Raw genomic sequence first — 23,529 nt, forward strand, 5'->3', positions numbered from 1 at the left:
AGGAGAAATTGAAGATGAGTAAATTAGTTAAATGAGATCATTAAACATCTGCAGTATGTGTCAGTGCAGAGACTTAAAGGCTCCAGCAGATGGTGTTAGATCAGTGGACTGAAGTAAACTCACACACTGAAGGAGAGGGGAAGTCCTCGTATCCTCTAAGAGCACAGGAGTAACTGTCTGCAGAACCAAATGTGAAGCCTAAAGAAGCAGATGTTTCTTCTAATTTCTGTCTATTCTTGTACCAGATGTAGGAAGTTTGATCAGAGGGACAACTGCTGCGACACTGAAGGTGATGAGGCCGATATTTGCTGACCCTGAGATCTAAATCTGTGTAGAATAAACAGAAATGTAAATGTTAATACATGCATGCAAATACACAACCATTTACAGTATTATCAAGAAATGAATATAATTTTCCAATGAAAAAGTTACCTGTGACAGACAAAGTGACTCCAGGTTGACCATAATATTTGTCTTTATTTGTTATGAATCTGAAATAGTACTCAGCCGAGTCGCTCTCTCTCAGGTTTCTGATGGTCAGAGTGCAGTCGTTCTTTTCACAGTGATCCTGCACACGATTTGAATACTCTGAGACTGTTTTCAGATCAATATACTCATCACCTCTTCTTTCAGTGAACCAGAATGTTTTCTCAACTTTGATAGCAGTGCCATCTTTTCTGGCTGGGTGTTTGTAGCTGCAGCGAATTGTCACTGTTGATCCTTTTAAGGCGCAGATCGGAGTCGAGGTGTAAGTCACCCCCCATTCATCTTCACCCTGTATCACTGAAACACAGAGCACATCAGAAACCACAATCTAAATAAAAAACTTCAGTTAACAGTCAGTTAATAAGTGAGTAAAACAACAATGTGATTTGGAGAAAAGGTAACCTGGACAAGCTTTAAAATCCTGAAAGTTGCTTCTTAGTAAATGTTTCATTCCTTACAGTCAATGCGCTCCTTTAAATTAAGCAGTATATTTGGCTATTTAAGAATAATAAATCTTCTAAAACATGTATATACAGATACAGAACTAATTTAAACAGGATTAATGTGTAACTCAAAATATTACATGTGCTGTAATCAGAGTGTTCACACCAGATAATTGGTATTTTAATAGAAAAGTATTACTATGTAAAGTAGAAACCAAAGTATATGAGTATGCAGTTCCTTAACTCTCATATTTGTGTGGTTTTCAACAACAACAGAAGTTCTGAATTTCATTGAAGTTTTTGGGTTTTTGTGTCTCATCTCAACACGTTCTCCTCGCAGGTATATTATTGCGAGCTATCCTCCTGCGTCTGCTATTGACGCTCTGAGACAGCTGTCGGCACGTCAACAAACGCACACGGTTAGTTTTGGAGAAAAACATCATTGTTCAGCTCAAAATTTGTACGAGAAGCGAAAACCGGCACATCCAGCTGAGTTATGTACTGATGCTGCCCGTCCGGTTATCATACTGCCATGCAAAGTGCCGTCTGGCCGTCTGATCGATTGTTGGCGTATCATAACACCGCGAAAGGTTCCATCTGGCTGCGTTACAAACTGACCCCGCTGCTACATCGTGCACCGCATGAAACATGGCTTTTTGCATCTGTGTCTGATGCTTAAATCACTGACAAAGCGGTAGTATTTGATAACTTCGTATTAAGTACAGGTTGGCCTTCCTATCTGGCCACTGCTTTAGGAATTTTCGGAAGGTGCCACTAGATTAAATACATAAACACTCACGTTAACTTCCCTTTATAGGCACATATAATCATGCTTTAAGATGTTTTTTTGGAAGATGTCCACATGTTTTCTGCAGTTATTCCATATGTGCACTGAGGCTGGACGTCATCCAGACTGAAGCTGCAGTGAGCAGGAACGTTATTTGGACCTTTGACCTTTAATGCAGTTTACTGACCAGGTTAACAGGAGAAATATTAACAGTCCAGTGTGTAGGATTTAGGAGGATATTTTGGCAGACATGGATTGTAATATATTCAGTATATAATCAGCTGATAATAAGAATCTTGGATTTTTGGTTTCCTCAGAATGAGCCGTTTATATCTACACAGGGAGCGGGTTAATGCAGATCACCGTGCTGCACAATCATGTTTCGAAAGTAGCCCAGAGCGAACAAACCAAACGCAGCCTCAATATATGGCCATTAGCATTTTTGTGTTTTAGCATTTTTGCATCAGCCACTGTAGTCAGAAAGCCATCTGCTATGAGCAGCGTACTGATTTGTGACCCAAAACAGTTTTATTCTGTCTCTTTACTGGTTCTAATCACCTGGTCTGTTTGTTTTGGAGAGGAAGAGACTACATGGATAATTCTGCTCTCTCTGAAAACCTCCTGAACATCTGGATCTTACGTTAACACAGAAAAGTTCTAAGCACAGTGCTGCAGAAACACAGATCTAAAAATAAATGCAAAGCACTAAGGGGAAGGAAGCCGTTCACAGCAGCTATGATTTGAAGATAAAAAAAAGCCAATGACTGCTGTTTACACTGAGCATAGAAATATCACACTGAGTTCACAGAAAAGTGAAGGAAGCAAAAGGTTAAGTTAAGATGTAGGTGAATATGAGAGTAACTGAGAAATGATCTTACTGTGAGGACAAATATCCTCCCAAAATACTGCAGCTGTGGACTCATGTCTGCAACATGAGGGTCGGCTTCAGAACAGATTCAACAAGGCGATAGAGCGATGAAGGGATGATGTGTTTTTGCAGGCCAAACAGGAAGTTGGCAATCGCATTCGATTATCGCCAGAAAGTTTACGAGACTTAAACGTTTTGTTCAGCATGATAGTCTTCACAGATGAACATCACAAAAAAGCTGTTGTTAGGCAACATGAACTACAATGCGGTCGCACGACTTACATGTCACAAGTACAAACACTGTACAAACACGTTAAAACACAATCGAAAAATTGTGGGTTTAATGAGTTTCTGTGTCCGCTGTGATGACGTCTAACGTCTACGATAAACACTTTAGTCCCATTTAGCCATTTAGCAACTGCATTTTTAAGAAGCCTAAAATCTTAAAAGTTCAAAAATCGTGTTTAAGCAGACGTGTTTTATGTTGCAGGAAAAAAAACATCTAAATATTTTTAGCTTGTGTTAACCACAGACCTTATTTAAGGCATTTTACGTTTTAGGACTTATTACTTCACTGCTCTACATGTTTTCATAGGAGGACGAAACGGCGATGAAAAAAACCCTCAGTATTCTCATATTTGCCTCAAAAATGGTCTTTTGTTTTAACTCACAAATTGAAGGCAACAATTGAATTTGACTATTTCATTTGGACCACATGAATTGTTTTTTTCGATGTGGCCTCCTGTCATTTTGCAAAAGTTGAGCAAGTTGAGTATCCATGAAAAAACAACCTTAATATTCTCAGATTTCAGCATGTAAAAAGGTTTACGACACAGCTACATCATGCAAATGACAAAAGTAAAAGACGCCGGCCAACACAAAACAAGATCTACCTAATATCCATAACAATTTACACAGAAATGAACAAAAGCTGTGCTCAAAAAACTGATTTGACCTCTGAGGAGTGAAAACTAATATTTGTAGTGTTTCTAGGAAGTTTGCCTTTCACACAACTCTGGTCCACTTATCTCCACATCAGTCTTTTTCCGCAAAGTCATGTGTTTCCTCAAATTCCGCCGTTTTTAATAAACTCAAGAGTATTTATGTTTTGTGTCAGAATCTGCAGGGACACATATGAATCAGGAGTTTAGAGTTCCCTCTGCCAGGAAATTCTGAGCATCAAACAAAATTTCTGCATCCTGGTTTTGATGCACCAAATTGTGCCTTTTCTGCATCAATCTAAGGTATAAAAATCTTTATTTTCTGGATGTGGACAAATGCATGTTTTAAATATTAACACAGACATGTCATATCTGCATCTATGAACGTAACAGTAGATATTCGGTACCTGATGCAGAAAGAAGGAGGACAACAAATCCAGTCGCTGCTGCAGTTAAACTCATCGCTGCTCCTCTCATCTCTCTGTGTGACACAAGAAAACACATCAGCAGATAAAATCATGTAAACTGTCTGTAAACAGTGTCAGTTACATCAATAAACTTTCTACATTTATACTCACAATGAAGGCATCGTCTCTAATGATGCTTCTCCTCTGGTGTCAGTAAGCAGAAACATTGGGCTGTAACGTCTACATTTCCTTCCTCTTTATATTACTGATATGCATGATGAGACAAATTCTGTGGTCAAAAGGCTAGAGAGGCGTTCACCATGTTTTTGAGTGAAATGCCAGAAAATACTTACAACACAATAAAGTTAGGTTGTTTTAAACTAAAAACTGAACTCTTTGAAACCTGAGCAGACTGGCTTGATTTCTTTCAAAAACATGGAAAGAAGGCCATGAGGAAATGAACAAGAAATAGCCCAAAAATCAGCAAAAATTATTTGAAATGTTGCAAGAAAATTACCTGAAATTAGCAACAAAAAAGGACAGAAAAGTAACAGAACAAAACCAAAAAATGACCTTAAAAAGTGCTAAAATAAAGTAAAAATGTAAATAATAATTTATTTTTTCCTGTAATTCAATTTTTAATGCTTAATCATAATAATTATAAATATAGTTTTCCTGATATTTTCTTTAAAGTCTTTCCTTTTTTGTTTTTTAACAAAGTCTTGGGTCATACTTTTGTCACATTTTAATAATTTCTTGCAATTTGCTGGACATTTCTTGCCAGGTTGCTGATTTCCTTTTTTTCCAGTTTCTTTAAGGAAATCTGCTGTACAATCTGCTGAATGCTGTGCAAGAAAAGTGATTTAAATTCAGGTTTTGAAGGGTTCAGCAAGATGGTGTTAACCACATCTTGCTGCCAACACCAGAAAAAAAATTCAAAGAGAAAAGAGAAAATCAGACAAATATTTCATTTCTATGTATCACAGGATGTCACGCAGTCTGCAAGTGTAGAGACGGAAGAGGAATGAGTTCAACCTGTGAATAATGAGGCAGTTTTACTGAACAAGATGAAAAGAAAAGTATTGCTTGTACGATAAGATATAAGATGAAGAAGGACGTATATATATTTCGATTTTTTTTACTTGGTTTCTGCTCTGATCACTCTGTGGCCCGGTTGCTTCTGCTTTCTCAGAAATGCAGAACACAGAGACTTGAGAAATATTTATAAACATGCATACAATCAAGAAGACTGATAGGATCTCGATACGCGAGGGTGATGTATTGATGTTAAAAAAAAAAGTTTTTTTTTAAGCATTTTAATTTGATAAACCGTCTGCAGGCAAGTCCTACATTTGCAATTGGGGAAAAAAACAAAAAGAAATGAGTTTCCTTATATTTAAGTAAACATCCAAATAAAATAAAACAATATTACCTGCATTGCCAGATACCACTGGAGGAAAAAGAGAAAACAAAAGTCTTGTAATTTGGGTGAAGTGGCCCTTTAAAGCAGACAGCGCGTGAGAGCATGACCGCGTCACACTGAAACTTCGCCACTAGAGGGCAGTGAAACATTACAGACACTGAATCAGCACGCTGAGACAACATTTTACCACCCATCACTGATCGTTTTAGTTCTCTGCTGTCACTTTTTAACCCTTTAACAGTCACATTAAGAAATGCCATTGCAAAAAATATATATATACTATTATAGACCTTAGAATATGTAAATAAAATGCATCAAATTATTCAGAAAAACACATTTCCTGGATATAATGCATTGTAAAAATCAATGTGCATATGCAAAAGTCAACTCATACAATAAACAAAAATAATACAAACAAAAATTAATATTGTTAAAAAAAAAGCATGAAATATATGGTACAAAAACAAATTGTCATTGTTATATAATACAAATCTGAAAATAAAAGATATTTCATAAAATATACAAATAAAAAAAACAAAATTAATGTAAAAAATAAGCAAATAAAAAATGCAAATAATATTGTATCTAGTTACAAATCTGTGGTAGAAAAAAGATCAATTCAATATAATAAGAAAAAAACGAAAAAAATACTTAAATGCATCGTATAAAAACAACTGTATAAAGTGAAACTGGGTTTTTGCAGATTTTTTTGTAAAGCAATTTCATCATAAAAAAATGTCAACTGTGTGGTTACGATGCCTGTTAAAGGGTAAACTTTCTGCATTTTAAGTATTTTTACCCTGAACATTAACCCTTTAATATTACACACACTCGTATCAATGCGCACAAAATGTGCTTTTCAAAATAAAGTTAAAAAAATAAAAATACATTCATAATATTTTCTCTTTCATTGAGTTAAAAACTAACATGAGTCCACAAAATGTGCTTTTCAAAATCAGGATATAAAAAACATTAAACATTAATATTATTTTCTACTTTCATTTAGTTATTGTTTTGACTAACATCAGTCCTAATCATAAATTTCATATATTCATTAGTTTTCAGAATTTTAACCCTTTAAATGCCAAGTTTTGTCATAATGCCACTTTATTTTTAGATGAAAAAAACACACACAAGAAAATGAATTATTTTCTCTATACTACAAGTGGATTTTTTTCTTTTGATTATCACAGCCTGAGATATGTCAATGTAGAATTTCAAAATAACATTTTGCATAAAAACTTTAATCTTTAATATCTGAGATATGAGTAATTGTACAGGAAAATATGACCTTGCATAGTTTAAGCAGTAAGAGTAAGATTCACTCAACACCTGAACATCAGCTGACCTAAACAAAAAAATCCCATCTGACACCTCGACATGATTCACATCAAGCTGCCAACACCACGATCTTAGAAATCAGGGATTCTCAACTTGCTTTGCTTCAGCGCCACTTTGGCAAAAAGACTGGAGGCCAGGGGCCAGTCGCAGCAGCACCACACGTTTCTAATATTTAAGGATGTTTCAGGGATTTTAGGATGTTTCTACGATTTTAGGACCTTTCCTTGGACTTTTGTGCATAAGGACGTTTCTAGGATTGAGGGACATTTCTCATATTTAATGACATTTCTAAGATGTTAGGACATTTCTAGGATTTTAGGAAGATTCTAGGATTTAAGGACATTTCTAGGATTTTAGGACATTAGGGGCTGAGCTAGAACCTCTATTGGGGGTTTCGGGGATGCTTTACTTGCACCTTTAAAAAACAAAATAAACCCCCCCAAAAAAGCTCTGTTTTGATGCTATTTATACACACTGACATCTTATGTATGCTAAAAGTACAAAATCGATTCCCATTGTTACTTACTGAGATTTTAGCATGTTTTGATTCATAATTTTAGGACGTTTCTACGATTTGAGCAAATGTTTTAGAATTTCAGGACATTAAGGGTTCAGCCAAGACCTCTGCGAGGGGGTGCGGGGGATCCTTAACTTGCGCTTTTTGCGATAAATAAGCTCTATTTGATGTTGTTTTATGCACTCTGGCACCTTTTGGATACTAAAAGTGCAAAAAAAAATTCCCAGTGCAAATCACAATTTTTATTGTGATGGCCACCCGGCACCCAACTGGGGGCCAGATTTGGCCCGCAGGCCATACGTTGAGTATCACTGCTCTAAACATTGTGCTGCTGACCCCTATACCTGCTGCTGCTGCTGAAAACTGACAATAATAACTTTTAAAGTTGAAGGTGAACGCATCCACTCCCCCCACAGCCTCACCAGCCTCACCAGCCTCACCAGCCTCCACAGCCTCCACAGCCTCCACAGCCTCACCAGCCTCCACAGCCTCCACAGCCTCCACAGCCTCACCAGCCTCACCAGCCTCCACAGCCTCACCAGCCTCCACAGCCTCCACAGCCTCCCCAGCCTCACCAGCCTCACCAGCCTCCACAGCCTCCACAGCCTCCACAGCCTCACCAGCCTCACCAGCCTCCACAGCCTCACCAGCCTCACCAGCCTCCACAGCCTCACCAGCCTCCACAGCCTCCACAGCCTCACCAGCCTCACCAGCCTCCACAGCCTCCACAGCCTCCACAGCCTCACCAGCCTCCACAGCCTCCACAGCCTCACCAGCCTCCACAGCCTCACCATCCTCCACAGCCTCACCATCCTCCACAGCCTCACCAGCCTCCACAGCCTCCACAGCCTCACCAGCCTCCACAGCCTCCACAGCCTCACCAGCCTCCACAGCCTCACCAGCCTCACCAGCCTCCACAGCCTCCACAGCCTCCACAGCCTCGCTCTCCACTGATATTTCATTGTCGTATCAATTTGTTTCCATCAGCTGAGCTCTGCCTCTGGTTCGGCCACATCTGAAAAGAATCACAACAAACTTCAGTGAAATTATCACTAAAACTGTCACTATAAATCTGAAGTCGGTCTGATTTATTTGATGCAGGAGGCTCTCTAACCTGACAGGACGTCACAACTGGTCTTCCTGCTCCTCCGAGTCTTCCCTCTGTGCTACACAGTCGTTCTCATAGTCACGAGAGCTGTCGAACTGAAGGGGAGAGATGAAAAAATTAGCTTTGTCCATCTTTTCTTTTCTCTTCATTTTTATTTAGCCCTGTCAACATTCTCTGAGTGGAAGGGTTTTTGCCGAGGGCACTTTTTAGGAGGAATCTCACTGGGCCACATTCACATTATTTACTTTTATTCCTTTGGACCAAAATGGTGTGCATAGTTGTCATGCATAGAATGGCCATTTTCTGTATTCACACAGCACATCACACTGAGAAGAAACTGTTTAAATTTGCATGCTGATGCCAGACTATTATATGCATTACGGGAAGTTTTGTCATTGTGGTCTCTCTCTCTCTCACCTCGATCTCTCCAGGTTCATGCGGTTCAGTGGAGGAGTTCAGACTTTTCTTCTCCCTGGATTAAATCAAACAACATACAGTTATTAACAAGAAATCCATAACCTTAGACCTGAAGGAGGTTAGAAGAAGAAAATCAAAGAGCATGGCCATGCTGTTCTCATTTTAGTGATTTTGGCGTCACACGCTGACACCAAAAGCTTCCTTTCACGGCAGTATGATACGCTGCTGGGTGGTGTCAGTTTGTAACGGGACCAGAAGGAACTTTCCGCAGCGTTATCATACACTGACAGTCAGGCAGTCAGTCAGACACACTGAGACAGCCTGAGGAAACAGTGTGTAAAGACAGTATACATGCACATTTGGGGATTTAAGGGTTTACTTCGATCATACCAGAGTTAGTGTTTGTTGGAACAGCAGAAAGTCTAACTAAGATGACTTTGACGAGTTTTATTTTGTCTGTCAAGTTTGAATGAGTTAATAAAACAATTAAGTCAGTCTTAGTTCAGTTTAAGAGAAACACTTGTTTTTAAATGTATTATTTTATGGGGTGCTCGGTGGATCAGTGGATAGAGCGGCTCCCCATGTACAGAGGCTGTGTCCTCGCCGCAGCGGCCGCGGGTTCGAATCTGGCCTCAGCCCTTTTTTGCGTGTCTCCCCTTCTCTTTCTCTCTCCCCCTATGAGGCTCACACTGTCCTGTCAATTAAAGGCAATAAAAGCCCAAAAAATAATCTTTAAATTTAAAAAAAAAACTATTTAATTCAGACTTTATTTATCAAACTCAGGAGCTAACTGAATTCTTGAAGGTGTACAATTAATTTTTTCTGTTTAACAAAAACAAGGAAATAGTGGTTAAAAATACTTCCTTCCTGTTCATTTTGCAGGTTTATTTTGTTTAGTTTATTTTTTGAAAACATTTTCTGTGACAAAAAATACATCAATATATAAACCAGGTACACTGTGACTCATGACATATATTATCATACACTGACAGTCAGCCGCACGGCACCTGTCACAGCAGTAAGACAGGCCAACCGGCAGCATTAGTTAACTGTACGATGTCAGTTTGAAACGCTGCCAGTAAAAATGTAAAAGGGCTGGAAGTCCCTCGGATGGGTGGAATCAACAAACCGCTGACTTTCACCAGAGAGCCCCTGTGTTGGCTTGAATGATTGTGGAGCCAAATCATGATATGCTTTTTATGACATGCCGGTGCTGGTCGCAGAGTCCCTGAATGTCAACAGCAGACGCAGGAGGATACCTGGGGTCTACGTAGACGTGAAAGTCCACTGAGAAAGGGCAGATAATATGTGATGACTCGGGATGAGAACGTGTTTGCAGCGACTGAACTAACTGATTTTTATTGTATTACCTCTTCCTCAGACACAGGAGAAGCAGAGGAATCAGCACCAAGAGCCCCAGAATCAACCTGATGATATTCATCATTGATGAATTACCTGAAAACAAACACAGATATGTGACACACCTCATTAGTGGGATTCGACTGATAAATCACAATGTCGTCCTCCTCTGACATGATGGAGGCTCCTCCCTGAACACAGCCAGCAAAACAGCCTGGAAATGCAGACAGGGAATTTTATTTTCTCTGCACCAGTTATGGGTCGTTACATATTAACATCTCAATCACGTCTGCTGCAGTAAACAGGTGTGTGTGTGTGTGTGTGTGTGTGTTGAACTCACCCGCCACAGTAATCAGGTGTAAGGTGGAGTTCTGACGTCCTCTTCTGTTTTGGGCTACGCAGTAATAATTGCCGCTGTCTTCGGTGCTGAAGTCGGTGATGGTGAAGATCTGTCCGGATGCTTTTGGTGAGTCTTCATCCTCCTTATACCAGCTGTAGTTAGCTGCTGGGTTAGCGTCACTGCTGCAGGTCAGAGTCACTGAGCTGCCCTCCTCTATCTCAGCAGACGGACTCACTGACACATCAGGGGTTTTTGGAGCATCTGGTAAAGATAAAATAAATTAACACAAAGAGGACACATTAATTTGATATGTTGTATTGAAATGAGAAACAATTACATGTGTGAAAGCATCTGAAACTTTAGGAGTAGTTTTGCGACTCAACTGTGAATAAGATGAAGAAAACAGGTACGATTAGAAAAGTTGTTGTAAATCTCTTATTTATCTGTTTTTTATCTTCATGTCTTTGTTTTGTCCACACCGATGTGATGTTGTCTCCACATATTATTTCTATTATTTTGTTTTTATCGTCTTTTGCATTTATTAATATATTTTCTAAAATGTATTAATTTAGTGCTTTAACCACCTTTCAAAATCTGCCTTCTTTTTCACTTTTATTTCTTTTATTTGCTTTAATATTGTTGACATTTTTGTTCTTCCTTTTTGCTTTTAAATTTCTCTGTTTGATGTTCTTTTTATTATTATTTTTAAAGGTGCTTTATAAATACGGTTATTAGGACATGGACATGTTCCTAACAGGTTCCTTGCAGGTAATGTTAACCCGTTGTGTGTTTCAGTTTTTAAGGAAAACCACAGGCCTATATAAAGAGTAATAAATCTCCTGACCAGTGGTGACAGAAGTATGGAGATGCTTCATTCAAGTAAAAGTACTCATACCACCCTGAAAACACCCCCACAAAACAAAATTATAGTAACAACAAAAAACAACTAAAAAACTAAAAGCAAAATGATAAAAATATCAAAAATATAAAACTCTTAATTAAAACTCTTAAATTAAATGTGTGTGTGTGTATGTGTGTGTGTATATATATACGTGTATATATATATATATATATATATATATATATATATATATATATATATATATATAAAACATAAAATGCTGTCTAATTTTTTGAAGAAAAAAAACTTAAATGGTCAGCAATTAATTGTCTGGCAATCGACTGACTGACGAGTCGGCAATCCTCAGATTTTTAATGGCTCCATCTTGCCACTGCTTTGAAAACGCCATTAGATTAAATACATAAATACTCATGTTAACTTGCCTTTTTAGGCAAATATAACTCCTATTAAAAATAATGCTTTATGACATTTTTAATGTTACTTTTAAATAAACATTAAACTAGTGTGAACAGACACTGAGAAGTCCAAAGACAAAGTCTTTCCTCAGTTGAACAACCGGTGCAAAGGAAGAGTGGAAGATGTCCACATGCTTTATGCAAAAAGGGTAGAAAATGCTCACATCCACGATACGTTGAGAAAGGTGCTGGACGCACACAAAGTGCAAACAAAAAAAGAGGTCCACACACTTTTGCTCCCCTTGCAGCTTTTATTGAGTGACTCACATGTGACGTTTTGAGCTACAAGTCTTCATTGTTTCATTTTATTTTATCTCTTTTTTCTTAGGTCATGTCCTGTTATTATACATTTACTTTCCTTGTTTTTTTGTGGTAACTTCAAGTAATTTTCCTGCATTTTTGGGGGGGGGGCTGTGTCTTTCTTACTTACTCATCACCTTTTTCCATGTTTTTGTGAAAAATCAGGCACGTTTTTTTTATTAGGTTGATGTGGAGCGAGGTGAGAAAGATGACGACCTCAGTCTCAAGTGGTGGGGATAATGTTACAGGACTAGAAAAAAGCCGGACAGCAACAGCAAATTGAGACAGCCTGGGGAAACAGCAGGTAAACCCAGTTTATTTACACACATGATTTGGTGATTTAAAGTTTTACTTTAACCGTACCAGAGTTAGTGATGGTTGGAATAGCGGAATGTCAAACTAAGGTGGTTTTGATGAGTTTCATTTTGTGTCTGTTGGATTTGAATGCTTTAATGCTTTTATTTATGCTTTACCTAAACTCCGGAGCCATAGAGGCAGACCCTCATTTTTAATAAATTGAATTCTTCAAGGCGTACAATTGTGTTTTTCAGTTTGACAAAAACTAGGAAAATAGTGGTGAGCATATTTCTTTCCCGGTCATTTAGTGGGTTTATTTTGTATTTTACTTTATTAGACTGTAAACTACAGTTAAATGTCAGGAACTATATAAAAAGATAGATACTGTCCAAGCTTAATGTCCTTTACATCAGATGTTGCATTTTGAATTAAGGTGTATGCATTTTGTAAACAAAAACGTGTTCTGTGACAAAAAACACATCAATATGTAAACCAGGTACACTGTGACTCATATGTGCTTTGACACCACAGTTATGTTTTATACTTACACTGAACATCCACTGACACTGACGATGACGTGATTGATCCAAACTGATTCTCAGACATGCAGCTGTAGTTCCCTCTGTCCTCTGAGCGGATGGACTCAAAATTATAAATTCCCTCTGGTCCCTGATGCAGTTCTTGGTTCTCCTTGTACCAGGTGTAGGTAGCTGCTGGGTTAGCGTCACTGTTGCAGGTCAGAGTCACTGAGCTGCCCTCCACTATCTCAGAGGCTCTCATGAACACCAAAAGGGTTTTTGGAGCATCTGGTAGAGATAAAATAAATTAACACAAAGAGGACACATTAATTTGATATGTTGTGTTGAAATGAGAAACAATTACATGTGTGAAAGCATCTGAAACTTTAGGAGTAGTTTTGCGACTGAACTGTGAATAAGATGAAGAAAACAGATAAGATTAGAAAAGTTGTTGTAAATCTCTTATTTATCTGTTTTTGATCTTCATATCTTTGTTTTGTCCACACCGATGTGATGTTGTCTCCACATATTATTTCTATTATTTTGTTTTTATCGTCTTTTGCATTTATTAATATATTTTCTAAAATGTATTAATTTAGTGCTTTAACCACCTTTCAAAATCTGCCTTCTTTTTCACTTTTATTTCTTTTATTTGCTTTAATATTGTTGACATTTTTGTTCTTCCTTTTTGCTTTTAAATTTCTCTGTTTGATGTTCTTTTTATTATTATTTTTAAAGGTGCTTTATAAATACGGTTATTAGGACATGGACATGTTCCTAACAGGTTCCTTGCAGGTAATGTTAACCCGTTGTGTGTTTCAGTTTTTAAGGAAAACCACAGGCCTATATAAAGAGTAATAAATCTCCTGACCAGTGGTGACAGAAGTATGGAGATGCTTCATTCAAGTAAAAGTACTCATACCACCCTGAAAACACCCCCACAAAACAAAATTATAGTAACAACAAAAAACAACTAAAAAACTAAAAGCAAAATGATAAAAATATCAAAAATATAAAACTCTTAATTAAAACTCTTAAATTAAATGTGTGTGTGTGTGTATGTGTGTGTGTATATATATACGTGTATATATATATATATATATATATATATATATATATATATATATATATATATATATATATATATATATAAAAAACATAAAATGCTGTCTAATTTTTTGAAGAAAAAAAACTTAAATGGTCAGCAATTAATTGTCTGGCAATCGACTGACTGACGAGTCGGCAATCCTCAGATTTTTAATGGCTCCATCTTGCCACTGCTTTGAAAACGCCATTAGATTAAATACATAAATACTCATGTTAACTTGCCTTTTAGGCAAATATAACTCCTATTAAAAATAATGCTTTATGACATTTTTAATGTTACTTTTAAATAAACATTAAACTAGTGTGAACAGACACTGAGAAGTCCAAAGACAAAGTCTTTCCTCAGTTGAACAACGGTGCAAAGGAAGAGTGGAAGATGTCCACATGCTTTATGCAAAAAGGGTAGAAAATGCTCACATCCACGATACGTTGAGAAAGGTGCTGGACGCACACAAAGTGCAAACAAAAAAAGAGGTCCACACACTTTTGCTCCCCTTGCAGCTTTTATTGAGTGACTCACATGTGACGTTTTGAGCTACAAGTCTTCATTGTTTCATTTTATTTTATCTCTTTTTTCTTAGGTCATGTCCTGTTATTATACATTTACTTTCCTTGTTTTTTTGTGGTAACTTCAAGTAATTTTCCTGCATTTTTGGGGGGGGGGCTGTGTCTTTCTTACTTACTCATCACCTTTTTCCATGTTTTTGTGAAAAATCAGGCACGTTTTTTTTATTAGGTTGATGTGGAGCGAGGTGAGAAAGATGACGACCTCAGTCTCAAGTGGTGGGGATAATGTTACAGGACTAGAAAAAAGCCGGACAGCAACAGCAAATTGAGACAGCCTGGGGAAACAGCAGGTAAACCCAGTTTATTTACACACATGATTTGGTGATTTAAAGTTTTACTTTAACCGTACCAGAGTTAGTGATGGTTGGAATAGCGGAATGTCAAACTAAGGTGGTTTTGATGAGTTTCATTTTGTGTCTGTTGGATTTGAATGCTTTAATGCTTTTATTTATGCTTTACCTAAACTCCGGAGCCATAGAGGCAGACCCTCATTTTTAATAAATTGAATTCTTCAAGGCGTACAATTGTGTTTTTCAGTTTGACAAAAACTAGGAAAATAGTGGTGAGCATATTTCTTTCCCGGTCATTTAGTGGGTTTATTTTGTATTTTACTTTATTAGACTGTAAACTACAGTTAAATGTCAGGAACTATATAAAAAGATAGATACTGTCCAAGCTTAATGTCCTTTACATCAGATGTTGCATTTTGAATTAAGGTGTATGCATTTTGTAAACAAAAACGTGTTCTGTGACAAAAAACACATCAATATGTAAATCAGGTACACTGTGACTCATATGTGCTTTGACACCACAGTTATGTTTTATACTTACACTGAACATCCACTGACACTGACGATGACGTGATTGATCCAAACTGATTCTCAGACATGCAGCTGTAGTTCCCTCTGTCCTCTGAGCGGATGGACTCAAAATTATAAATTCCCTCTGGTCCCTGATGCAGTTCTTGGTTCTCCTTGTACCAGGTGTAGGTAGCTGCTGGGTTAGCGTCACTGCTGCAGAACAGAGTCACTGAGCTGCCCTCCACTATCTCAGAGGCTCTCATGAACACCAAAAGGGTTTTTGGAGCATCTGGTAGAGATAAAATAAATTAACACAAAGAGGACACATTAATTTGATATGTTGTGTTGAAATGAGAAACAATTACATGTGTGAAAGCATCTGAAACTTTAGGAGTAGTTTTATGACTGAACTGTGAATAAGATGAAGAAAACAGATAAGATTAGAAAAGTTGTTGTAAATCTCTTATTTATCTGTTTTTGATCTTCATATCTTTGTTTTGTCCACACCGATGTGATGTTGTCTCCACATATTATTTCTATTATTTTGTTTTTATCGTCTTTTGCATTTATTAATATATTTTCTAAAATGTATTAATTTAGTGCTTTAACCACCTTTCAAAATCTGCCTTCTTTTTCACTTTTATTTCTTTTATTTGCTTTAATATTGTTGACATTTTTGTTCTTCCTTTTTGCTTTTAAATTTCTCTGTTTGATGTTCTTTTTATTATTATTTTTAAAGGTGCTTTATAAATACGGTTATTAGGACATGGACATGTTCCTAACAGGTTCCTTGCAGGTAATGTTAACCCGTTGTGTGTTTCAGTTTTTAAGGAAAACCACAGGCCTATATAAAGAGTAATAAATCTCCTGACCAGTGGTGACAGAAGTATGGAGATGCTTCATTCAAGTAAAAGTACTCATACCACCCTGAAAACACCCCCACAAAACAAAATTATAGTAACAACAAAAAACAACTAAAAAACTAAAAGCAAAATGATAAAAATATCAAAAATATAAAACACTTAATTAAAACTCTTTAATTAAATGTGTGTGTGTGTGTATGTGTGTGTGTATATATATACGTGTATATATATATATATATATATATATATATATATATAAAAAACATAAAATGCTGTCTAATTTTTGAAGAAAAAACTTAAATGGTCAGCAATTAATTGTCTGGCAATCGACTGACTGACGAGTCGGCAATCCTCAGATTTTTAATGGCTCCATCTTGCCACTGCTTTGAAAACGCCATTAGATTAAATACATAAATACTCATGTTAACTTGCCTTTTTAGGCAAATATAACTCCTATTAAAAATAATGCTTTATGACATTTTTAATGTTACTTTTTAAATAAACATTAAACTAGTGTGAACAGACACTGAGAAGTCCAAAGACAAAGTCTTTCCTCAGTTGAACAACCGGTGCAAAGGAAGAGTGGAAGATGTCCACATGCTTTATGCAAAAAGGGTAGAAAATGCTCACATCCACGATACGTTGAGAAAGGTGCTGGGCCTTTTACAAAGTGCAAACAAAAAAAGAGGTCCACACACTTTTGCTCCCCTTGCAGCTTTTATTGAGTGACTCACATGTGACGTTTTGAGCTACAAGTCTTCATTGTTTCATTTTATTTTATCTCTTTTTTCTTAGGTCATGTCCTGTTATTATACATTTACTTTCCTTGTTTTTTTGTGGTAACTTCAAGTAATTTTCCTGCATTTTTGGGGGGGGGGCTGTGTCTTTCTTACTTACTCATCACCTTTTTCCATGTTTTTGTGAAAAATCAGGCACGTTTTTTTTATTAGGTTGATGTGGAGCGAGGTGAGAAAGATGACGACCTCAGTCTCAAGTGGTGGGGATAATGTTACAGGACTAGAAAAAAGCCGGACAGCAACAGCAAATTGAGACAGCCTGGGGAAACAGCAGGTAAACCCAGTTTATTTACACACATGATTTGGTGATTTAAAGTTTTACTTTAACCGTACCAGAGTTAGTGATGGTTGGAATAGCGGAATGTCAAACTAAGGTGGTTTTGATGAGTTTCATTTTGTGTCTGTTGGATTTGAATGCTTTAATGCTTTTATTTATGCTTTACCTAAACTCCGGAGCCATAGAGGCAGACCCTCATTTTTAATAAATTGAATTCTTCAAGGCGTACAATTGTGTTTTTCAGTTTGACAAAAACTAGGAAAATAGTGGTGAGCATATTTCTTTCCCGGTCATTTAGTGGGTTTATTTTGTATTTTACTTTATTAGACTGTAAACTACAGTTAAATGTCAGGAACTATATAAAAAGATAGATACTGTCCAAGCTTAATGTCCTTTACATCAGATGTTGCATTTTGAATTAAGGTGTATGCATTTTGTAAACAAAAACGTGTTCTGTGACAAAAAACACATCAATATGTAAACCAGGTACACTGTGACTCATATGTGCTTTGACACCACAGTTATGTTTTATACTTACACTGAACATCCACTGACACTGACGATGACGTGATTGATCCAAACTGATTCTCAGACATGCAGCTGTAGTTCCCTCTGTCCTCTGAGCGGATGGACTCAAAATTATAAATTCCCTCTGGTCCCTGATGCAGTTCTTGGTTCTCCTTGTACCAGGTGTAGGTAGCTGCTGGGTTAGCGTCACTGCTGCAGGTCAGAGTCACTGAGCTGCCCTCCACTATCTCAGAGGCTCTCTTAAACACCAAAAGGGTTTTTGGAGCATCTGGTAGAGATAAAATAAATTAACACAAAGAGGACACATTAATTTGATATGTTGTGTTGAAATGAGAAACAATTACATGTGTGAAAGCATCTGAAACTTTAGGAGTAGTTTTGCGACTGAACTGTGAATAAGATGAAGAAAACAGATAAGATTAGAAAAGTTGTTGTAAATCTCTTATTTATCTGTTTTTGATCTTCATATCTTTGTTTTGTCCACACCGATATGATGTTGTCTCCACATATTATTTCTATTATATTGTTTTTAATCATCCTTTGCATTTATTAATATATTTTCTAAAATGTATTAATTTAGTGCTTTAACCACCTTTCAAAATCTGCCTTCTTTTTCACTTTTATTTCTTTTATTTGCTTTAATATTGTTGATATTTTTGTTCTTCCTTTTTGGTTTTGAATTTCTCTGTTTGGCCTGATTGTTGATGTTCTTTTAATTATTATTTTTAAAGGTGCTTTATAAATACGGTTATTATTATAATCATTATCACATTATTCTTATTTACTACCCACATATAAATGTTGGCTGGGCCGACAAAGCGGCACCTTCTTAGTTTGGAGTGACAGCAGGCTGCTGAAACAGGCAGAGCTGAAGAAAGTGCATGATCAGCAAAATATTGTTATGGATAATAAAGCTTTCAAATGTTTTATTAGTTCCATGATGCTTTTTAAATTAAATGCATTTTACTCACATTTCACATCTAAATATATGTGCTTAGACTTCATGTTCCCCAGCAGGTTCTCAGCTTCACAGTAATACTGTCCAGAGTCAGAGGACTGGATGGAGCTGAAGAAATACTCTGGGTTTTTTTGTAAATAACGTCCATTCTCCTTGTACCAGGTGTAGGTAGCTGCTGGTTTCGCATCACTGCTGCAGGTCAGAGTCACTGAGGTGCCCTCCATGATCTCAGCAGAGGGACTCACTGACACAACAGAGATCTTTGGAGCATCTGGAGGAGAAATTGAAGATGAGTAAATTAGTTAAATGAGATCATTAAACATCTGCAGTATGTGTCAGTGCAGAGACTTAAAGGCTCCAGCAGATGGTGTTAGATCAGTGGACTGAAGTAAACTCACACACTGAAGGAGAGGGGAAGTCCTCGTATCCTCTAAGAGCACAGGAGTAACTGTCTGCAGAACCAAATGTGAAGCCTAAATAAGCAGATGTTTCTTCTAATTTCTGTCTATTCTTGTACCAGATGTAGGAAGTTTGATCAGAGGGACAACTGCTGTGACACTGAAGGTACTGATGCGAATATTTGCTGACCCTGAGATCTAAATCTGTGTAGAATAAACAGAAATGTAAATGTTAATACATGCATGCAAATACACAACCATTTACAGTATTATCAAGAAATGAATATAATTTTCCAATGAAAAAGTTACCTTTGACAGACAAAGTGACTCCAGGTTGATCATAATATTTGTCTTTATTTGTTATGAATCTGAAATAGTACTCAGCCGAGTCGCTCTCTCTCAGGTTTCTGATGGTCAGAGTGCAGTCGTTCTTTTCACAGTGATCCTGCACACGATTTGAATACTCTGAGACTGTTTTCAGATCAATATACTCATCACCTCTTCTTTCAGTGAACCAGAATGTTTTCTCAACTTTGACATCAATGCCACCTTCTCTGGCTGGGTGTTTGTAGCTGCAGCTAATTGTCACTGTTGATCCTTTTAAGGCGCAGATCTGAGTCGAGGTGTAAGTCACCCCCCATTCACCTTCACCCTGTATCACTGAAACACAGAGCACATCAGAAACCACAATCAAAATAAAAAACTTCAGTTAACAGTCAGTTAATAAGTGAGTAAAACAACAATGTGATTTGGAGAAAAGGTAACCTGGACAAGCTTTAAAATCATCAATTATCTATGTTCATTGTCATAAAAAACATACTCATCATCAAATAACTCATATACAGAATTTTCTGGGTGTTTTAGCTTCGGTTCATTCATTTGAAAACTTGAAAAGAAAAAGAAAAATCACATATCGAATGAAGTTTTCACACTTTTCTGGGATAGTCGGGGGGGCATGGCCCTCCAGATGTAGTTGCACTTGTGAAAGTTGCTTCTTAGTAAATGTTTCATTCCTTACAGTCAATGCGCTCCTTTAAATTAAGCAGTATATTTGGCTATTTAAGAATAATAAATCTTCTAAAACAGTTATATACAGATACAGAACTAATTTAAACAGGATTAATGTGTAACTCAAAATATTACATGTGCCGTTATCAGAGTGTGCACACCAGATAATTGGTATTTTAATAGAAAAGTATTACTATGTAAAGTAGAAACCAAAGTATATGAGTATGCAGTTCCTTAACTCTCATATTTGTGTGGTTTTCAACAACAACAGAAGTTCTGAATTTCATTGAAGTTTTTGGGTTTTTGTGTCTCATCTCAACACGTTCTCCTCGCAGGTCAAGACATATTATTGCGAGCTATCCTCCTGCGTCTGCTATTGACGCTCTGAGACAGCTGTCGGCACGTCAACAAACGCACACGGTTAGTTTTGGAGAAAAACATCATTGTTTAGCTCAAAATTTGTACGAGAAGCGAAAACCGGCACATCCAGCTGAGTTATGTACTGATGCTGCCCGTCCGGTTATCATACTGCCATGCAAAGTGCCGTCTGGCCGTCTGATCGATTGTTGGCGTATCATAACACCGCAAAAGGTTCCATCTGGCTGCGTTACAAACTGACCCCGCTGCTGCATCGCGTACCGCACGAAACGTGGCTTTTTGCATCCGTGTCTGATGCTTAAATCACTGACAAAGCGGCAGTATTTGATAACTTCGTATTAAGTACAGGTTGGCCTTCCTATCTGGCCACTGCTTTAGGAATTTTCGGAAGGTGCCACTAGATTAAATACATAAACACTCACGTTAACTTCCCTTTATAGGCACATATAATCATGCTTTAAGATGTTTTTTTGGAAGATGTCCACATGTTTTCTGCAGTTATTCCATATGTGCACTGAGGCTGGACGTCATCCAGACTGAAGCTGCAGTGAGCAGGAACGTTATTTGGACCTTTGACCTTTAATGCAGTTTACTGACCAGGTTAACAGGAGAAATATTAACAGTCCAGTGTGTAGGATTTAGGAGGATATTTTGGCAGACATGGATTGTAATATATTCAGTATATAATCAGCTGATAATAAGAATCTTGGATTTTTGGTTTCCTCAGAATGAGCTGTTTATATCTACACAGGGAGCGGGTTAATGCAGATCACCGTGCTGCACAATCATGTTTCGAAAGTAGCCCAGAGCGAACAAACCAAACGCAAAATATCCTCCCAAAATACTGCAGTTGTGGACTCATGTCTGCAACATGAGGGTCGGCTTCAGAACAGATTCAACAAGGCGATAGAGCGATGAAGGGATGATGTATTTTTGCAGGCCAACCAGGAAGTTAGGAATCGCATTCGATTATCGCCAGAAAGTTTACGAGACTTAAACGTTTTGTTCAGCATGATAATCTTCACAGATGAACACCACAAAAAAGCTGTTGTTAGGCAACATGAACTACAATGCGGTCGCACGACTTACATGTCACAAGTACAAACACTGTACAAACACGTTAAAACACAATCGAAAAATTGTGGGTTTAATGAGTTTCTGTGTCCGCTGTGATGACATCTAACGTCTAAGATAAACACTTTAGTCCCATTTAGCCATTTAGCAACTGCATTTTTAAGAAGCCTAAAATCTTAAAAGTTCAAAAATCGTGTTTAAGCAGACGTGTTTTATGTTGTAGAAAAAACATCTAAATATTTTTAGCTTGTGTTAACCACAGACCTTATTTAAGGCATTTTATGTTTTAGGACTTATTACTTCACTGCTCTACATGTTTTCATAGGAGGACGAAACGGCGATGAAAAAAACCCTCAGTATTCTCATATTTGCCTCAAAAATGGTCTTTTGTTTTAACTCACAAATTGAAGGCAACAATTGAATTTGACTATTTCATTTGGACCACATGAATTGTTTTTTTCGATGTGGCCTCCTGTCATTTTGCAAAAGTTGAGCAAGTTGAGTATCCATGAAAAAACAACCTTAATATTCTCAGATTTCAGCATGTAAAAAGGTTTACGACACAGCTACATCATGCAAATGACAAAAGTAAAAGACGCCGGCCAACACAAAACAAGATCTACCTAATATCCATAACAATTTACACAGAAATGAACAAAAGCTGTGCTCAAAAAACTGATTTGACCTCTGAGGAGTGAAAACTAATATTTGTAGTGTTTCTAGGAAGTTTGCCTTTCACACAACTCTGGTCCACTTATCTCCACATCAGTCTTTTTCCGCAAAGTCATGTGTTTCCTCAAATTCCGCCGTTTTTAATAAACTCAAGAGTATTTATGTTTTGTGTCAGAATCTGCAGGGACACATATGAATCAGGAGTTTAGAGTTCCCTCTGCCAGGAAATTCTGAGCATCAAACAAAATTTCTGCATCCTGGTTTTGATGCACCAAATTGTGCCTTTTCTGCATCAATCTAAGGTATAAAAATCTTTATTTTCTGGATGTGGACAAATGCATGTTTTAAATATTAACACAGACATGTCATATCTGCATCTATGAATGTAACAGTAGATATTCGGTACCTGATGCAGAAAGAAGGAGGACAACAAATCCAGTCGCTGCTGCAGTTAAACTCATCGCTGCTCCTCTCATCTCTCTGTGTGACACAAGAAAACACATCAGCAGATAAAATCATGTAAACTGTCTGTAAACAGTGTCAGTTACATCAATAAACTTTCTACATTTATACTCACAATGAAGGCATCGTCTCAAATGATGCTTCTCCTCTGGTGTCAGTAAGCAGAAACATTGGGCTGTAACGTCTACATTTCCTTCCTCTTTATATTACTGATATGCATGATGAGACAAATTCTGTGGTCAAAAGGCTAGAGAGGCGTTCACCATGTTTTTGAGTGAACACAATAAAGTTAGGTTGTTTTAAACTAAAAACTGAACCCTTTGAAACCTGAGCAGACTGGCTTGATTTCTTTCAAAAACATGGAAAGAAGGCCATGAGGAAATGAACAAGAAATGGCCCAAAAATCAGCAAAAATTATTTGAAATGTTTCAAGAAAATTACCAGAAATTAGCAACAAAAAAGGACAGAAAAGTAACAGAACAAAACCAAAAAATGACCTTAAAAAGTGCTAAAATAAAGTAAAAATATAAATAATAATTTATTTTTCCTGTAATTTAATTTTTAATGCTTAATCATAATAATTATAAATATAGTTTTCCTGATATTTTCTTTCCTTTTTTGTTTTTTAACAAAGTCTTGGGTCATACTTTTGTCACATTTTAATAATTTCTTGCAATTTGCTGGACATTTCTTGCCAGGTTGCCGATTTCCTTTTTTTCAGTTTCTTTAAGGAAATCTGCTGTACAATCTGCTGAATGCTGTGCAAGAAAA

General features: G+C 37.0%; 3 protein-coding genes across 5 annotated transcripts; 1 reads left to right on the forward strand and 2 right to left on the reverse strand.

Moving 5' to 3' along the window:
• Nucleotides 1-100: 100 nt before the first annotated feature.
• On the reverse strand, nt 101-7,695 carry LOC148190054 (uncharacterized). The gene is made up of 4 exons (XM_088075295.1): nt 4,104-7,695; nt 3,933-4,006; nt 433-783; nt 101-327 (listed from the first exon to the last, which is right to left on the reverse strand). Exons 1-4 carry the CDS (start codon nt 4,157-4,159, stop codon nt 101-103), a joined length of 708 nt encoding a protein of 235 aa, XP_087931421.1. The 5' UTR covers nt 4,160-7,695.
• LOC148190055 (uncharacterized) lies at nt 7,590-8,226 on the forward strand (the record flags this gene model as incomplete). The annotated part of the gene is made up of 1 exon (XM_088074968.1): nt 7,590-8,226. A coding segment is annotated over one exon (615 nt), but the record flags the coding sequence as incomplete, so codon positions are not given.
• On the reverse strand, nt 8,100-23,483 carry LOC121938410 (B-cell receptor CD22-like). Of its 3 annotated transcripts, XM_088074949.1 has the most exons (13): nt 22,874-23,483; nt 22,703-22,776; nt 19,474-19,824; nt 19,165-19,368; nt 18,780-19,037; nt 17,819-18,076; nt 15,375-15,632; nt 12,900-13,157; nt 10,438-10,698; nt 10,109-10,193; nt 8,739-8,793; nt 8,328-8,416; nt 8,100-8,228 (listed from the first exon to the last, which is right to left on the reverse strand). In XM_088074949.1, the coding sequence occupies exons 1-12, from the start codon at nt 22,927-22,929 to the stop codon at nt 8,339-8,341; spliced, it is 2,196 nt and encodes a 731-aa protein (XP_087931075.1). In that variant the 5' UTR covers nt 22,930-23,483; the 3' UTR covers nt 8,100-8,228; nt 8,328-8,338. The 3 variants fall into 3 exon arrangements, with proteins under 3 accessions (XP_087931075.1, XP_087931076.1, XP_087931077.1); XM_088074950.1 differs by lacking the exons at nt 8,100-8,228; nt 8,328-8,416; nt 8,739-8,793 and adding an exon at nt 9,644-10,025; XM_088074951.1 differs by lacking the exons at nt 8,100-8,228; nt 8,328-8,416; nt 8,739-8,793; nt 10,109-10,193; nt 10,438-10,698 and adding an exon at nt 11,920-12,343.
• Nucleotides 23,484-23,529: the final 46 nt, after the last annotated feature.

The sequence above is a fragment of the Plectropomus leopardus genome, chromosome 3 (genome assembly GCF_026936395.1).
Source record: "Plectropomus leopardus strain MGB_pleo_1.0 chromosome 3, ASM2693639v1, whole genome shotgun sequence".
In the NCBI taxonomy this organism is placed as follows: domain Eukaryota; kingdom Metazoa; phylum Chordata; class Actinopteri; order Perciformes; family Serranidae; genus Plectropomus; species Plectropomus leopardus.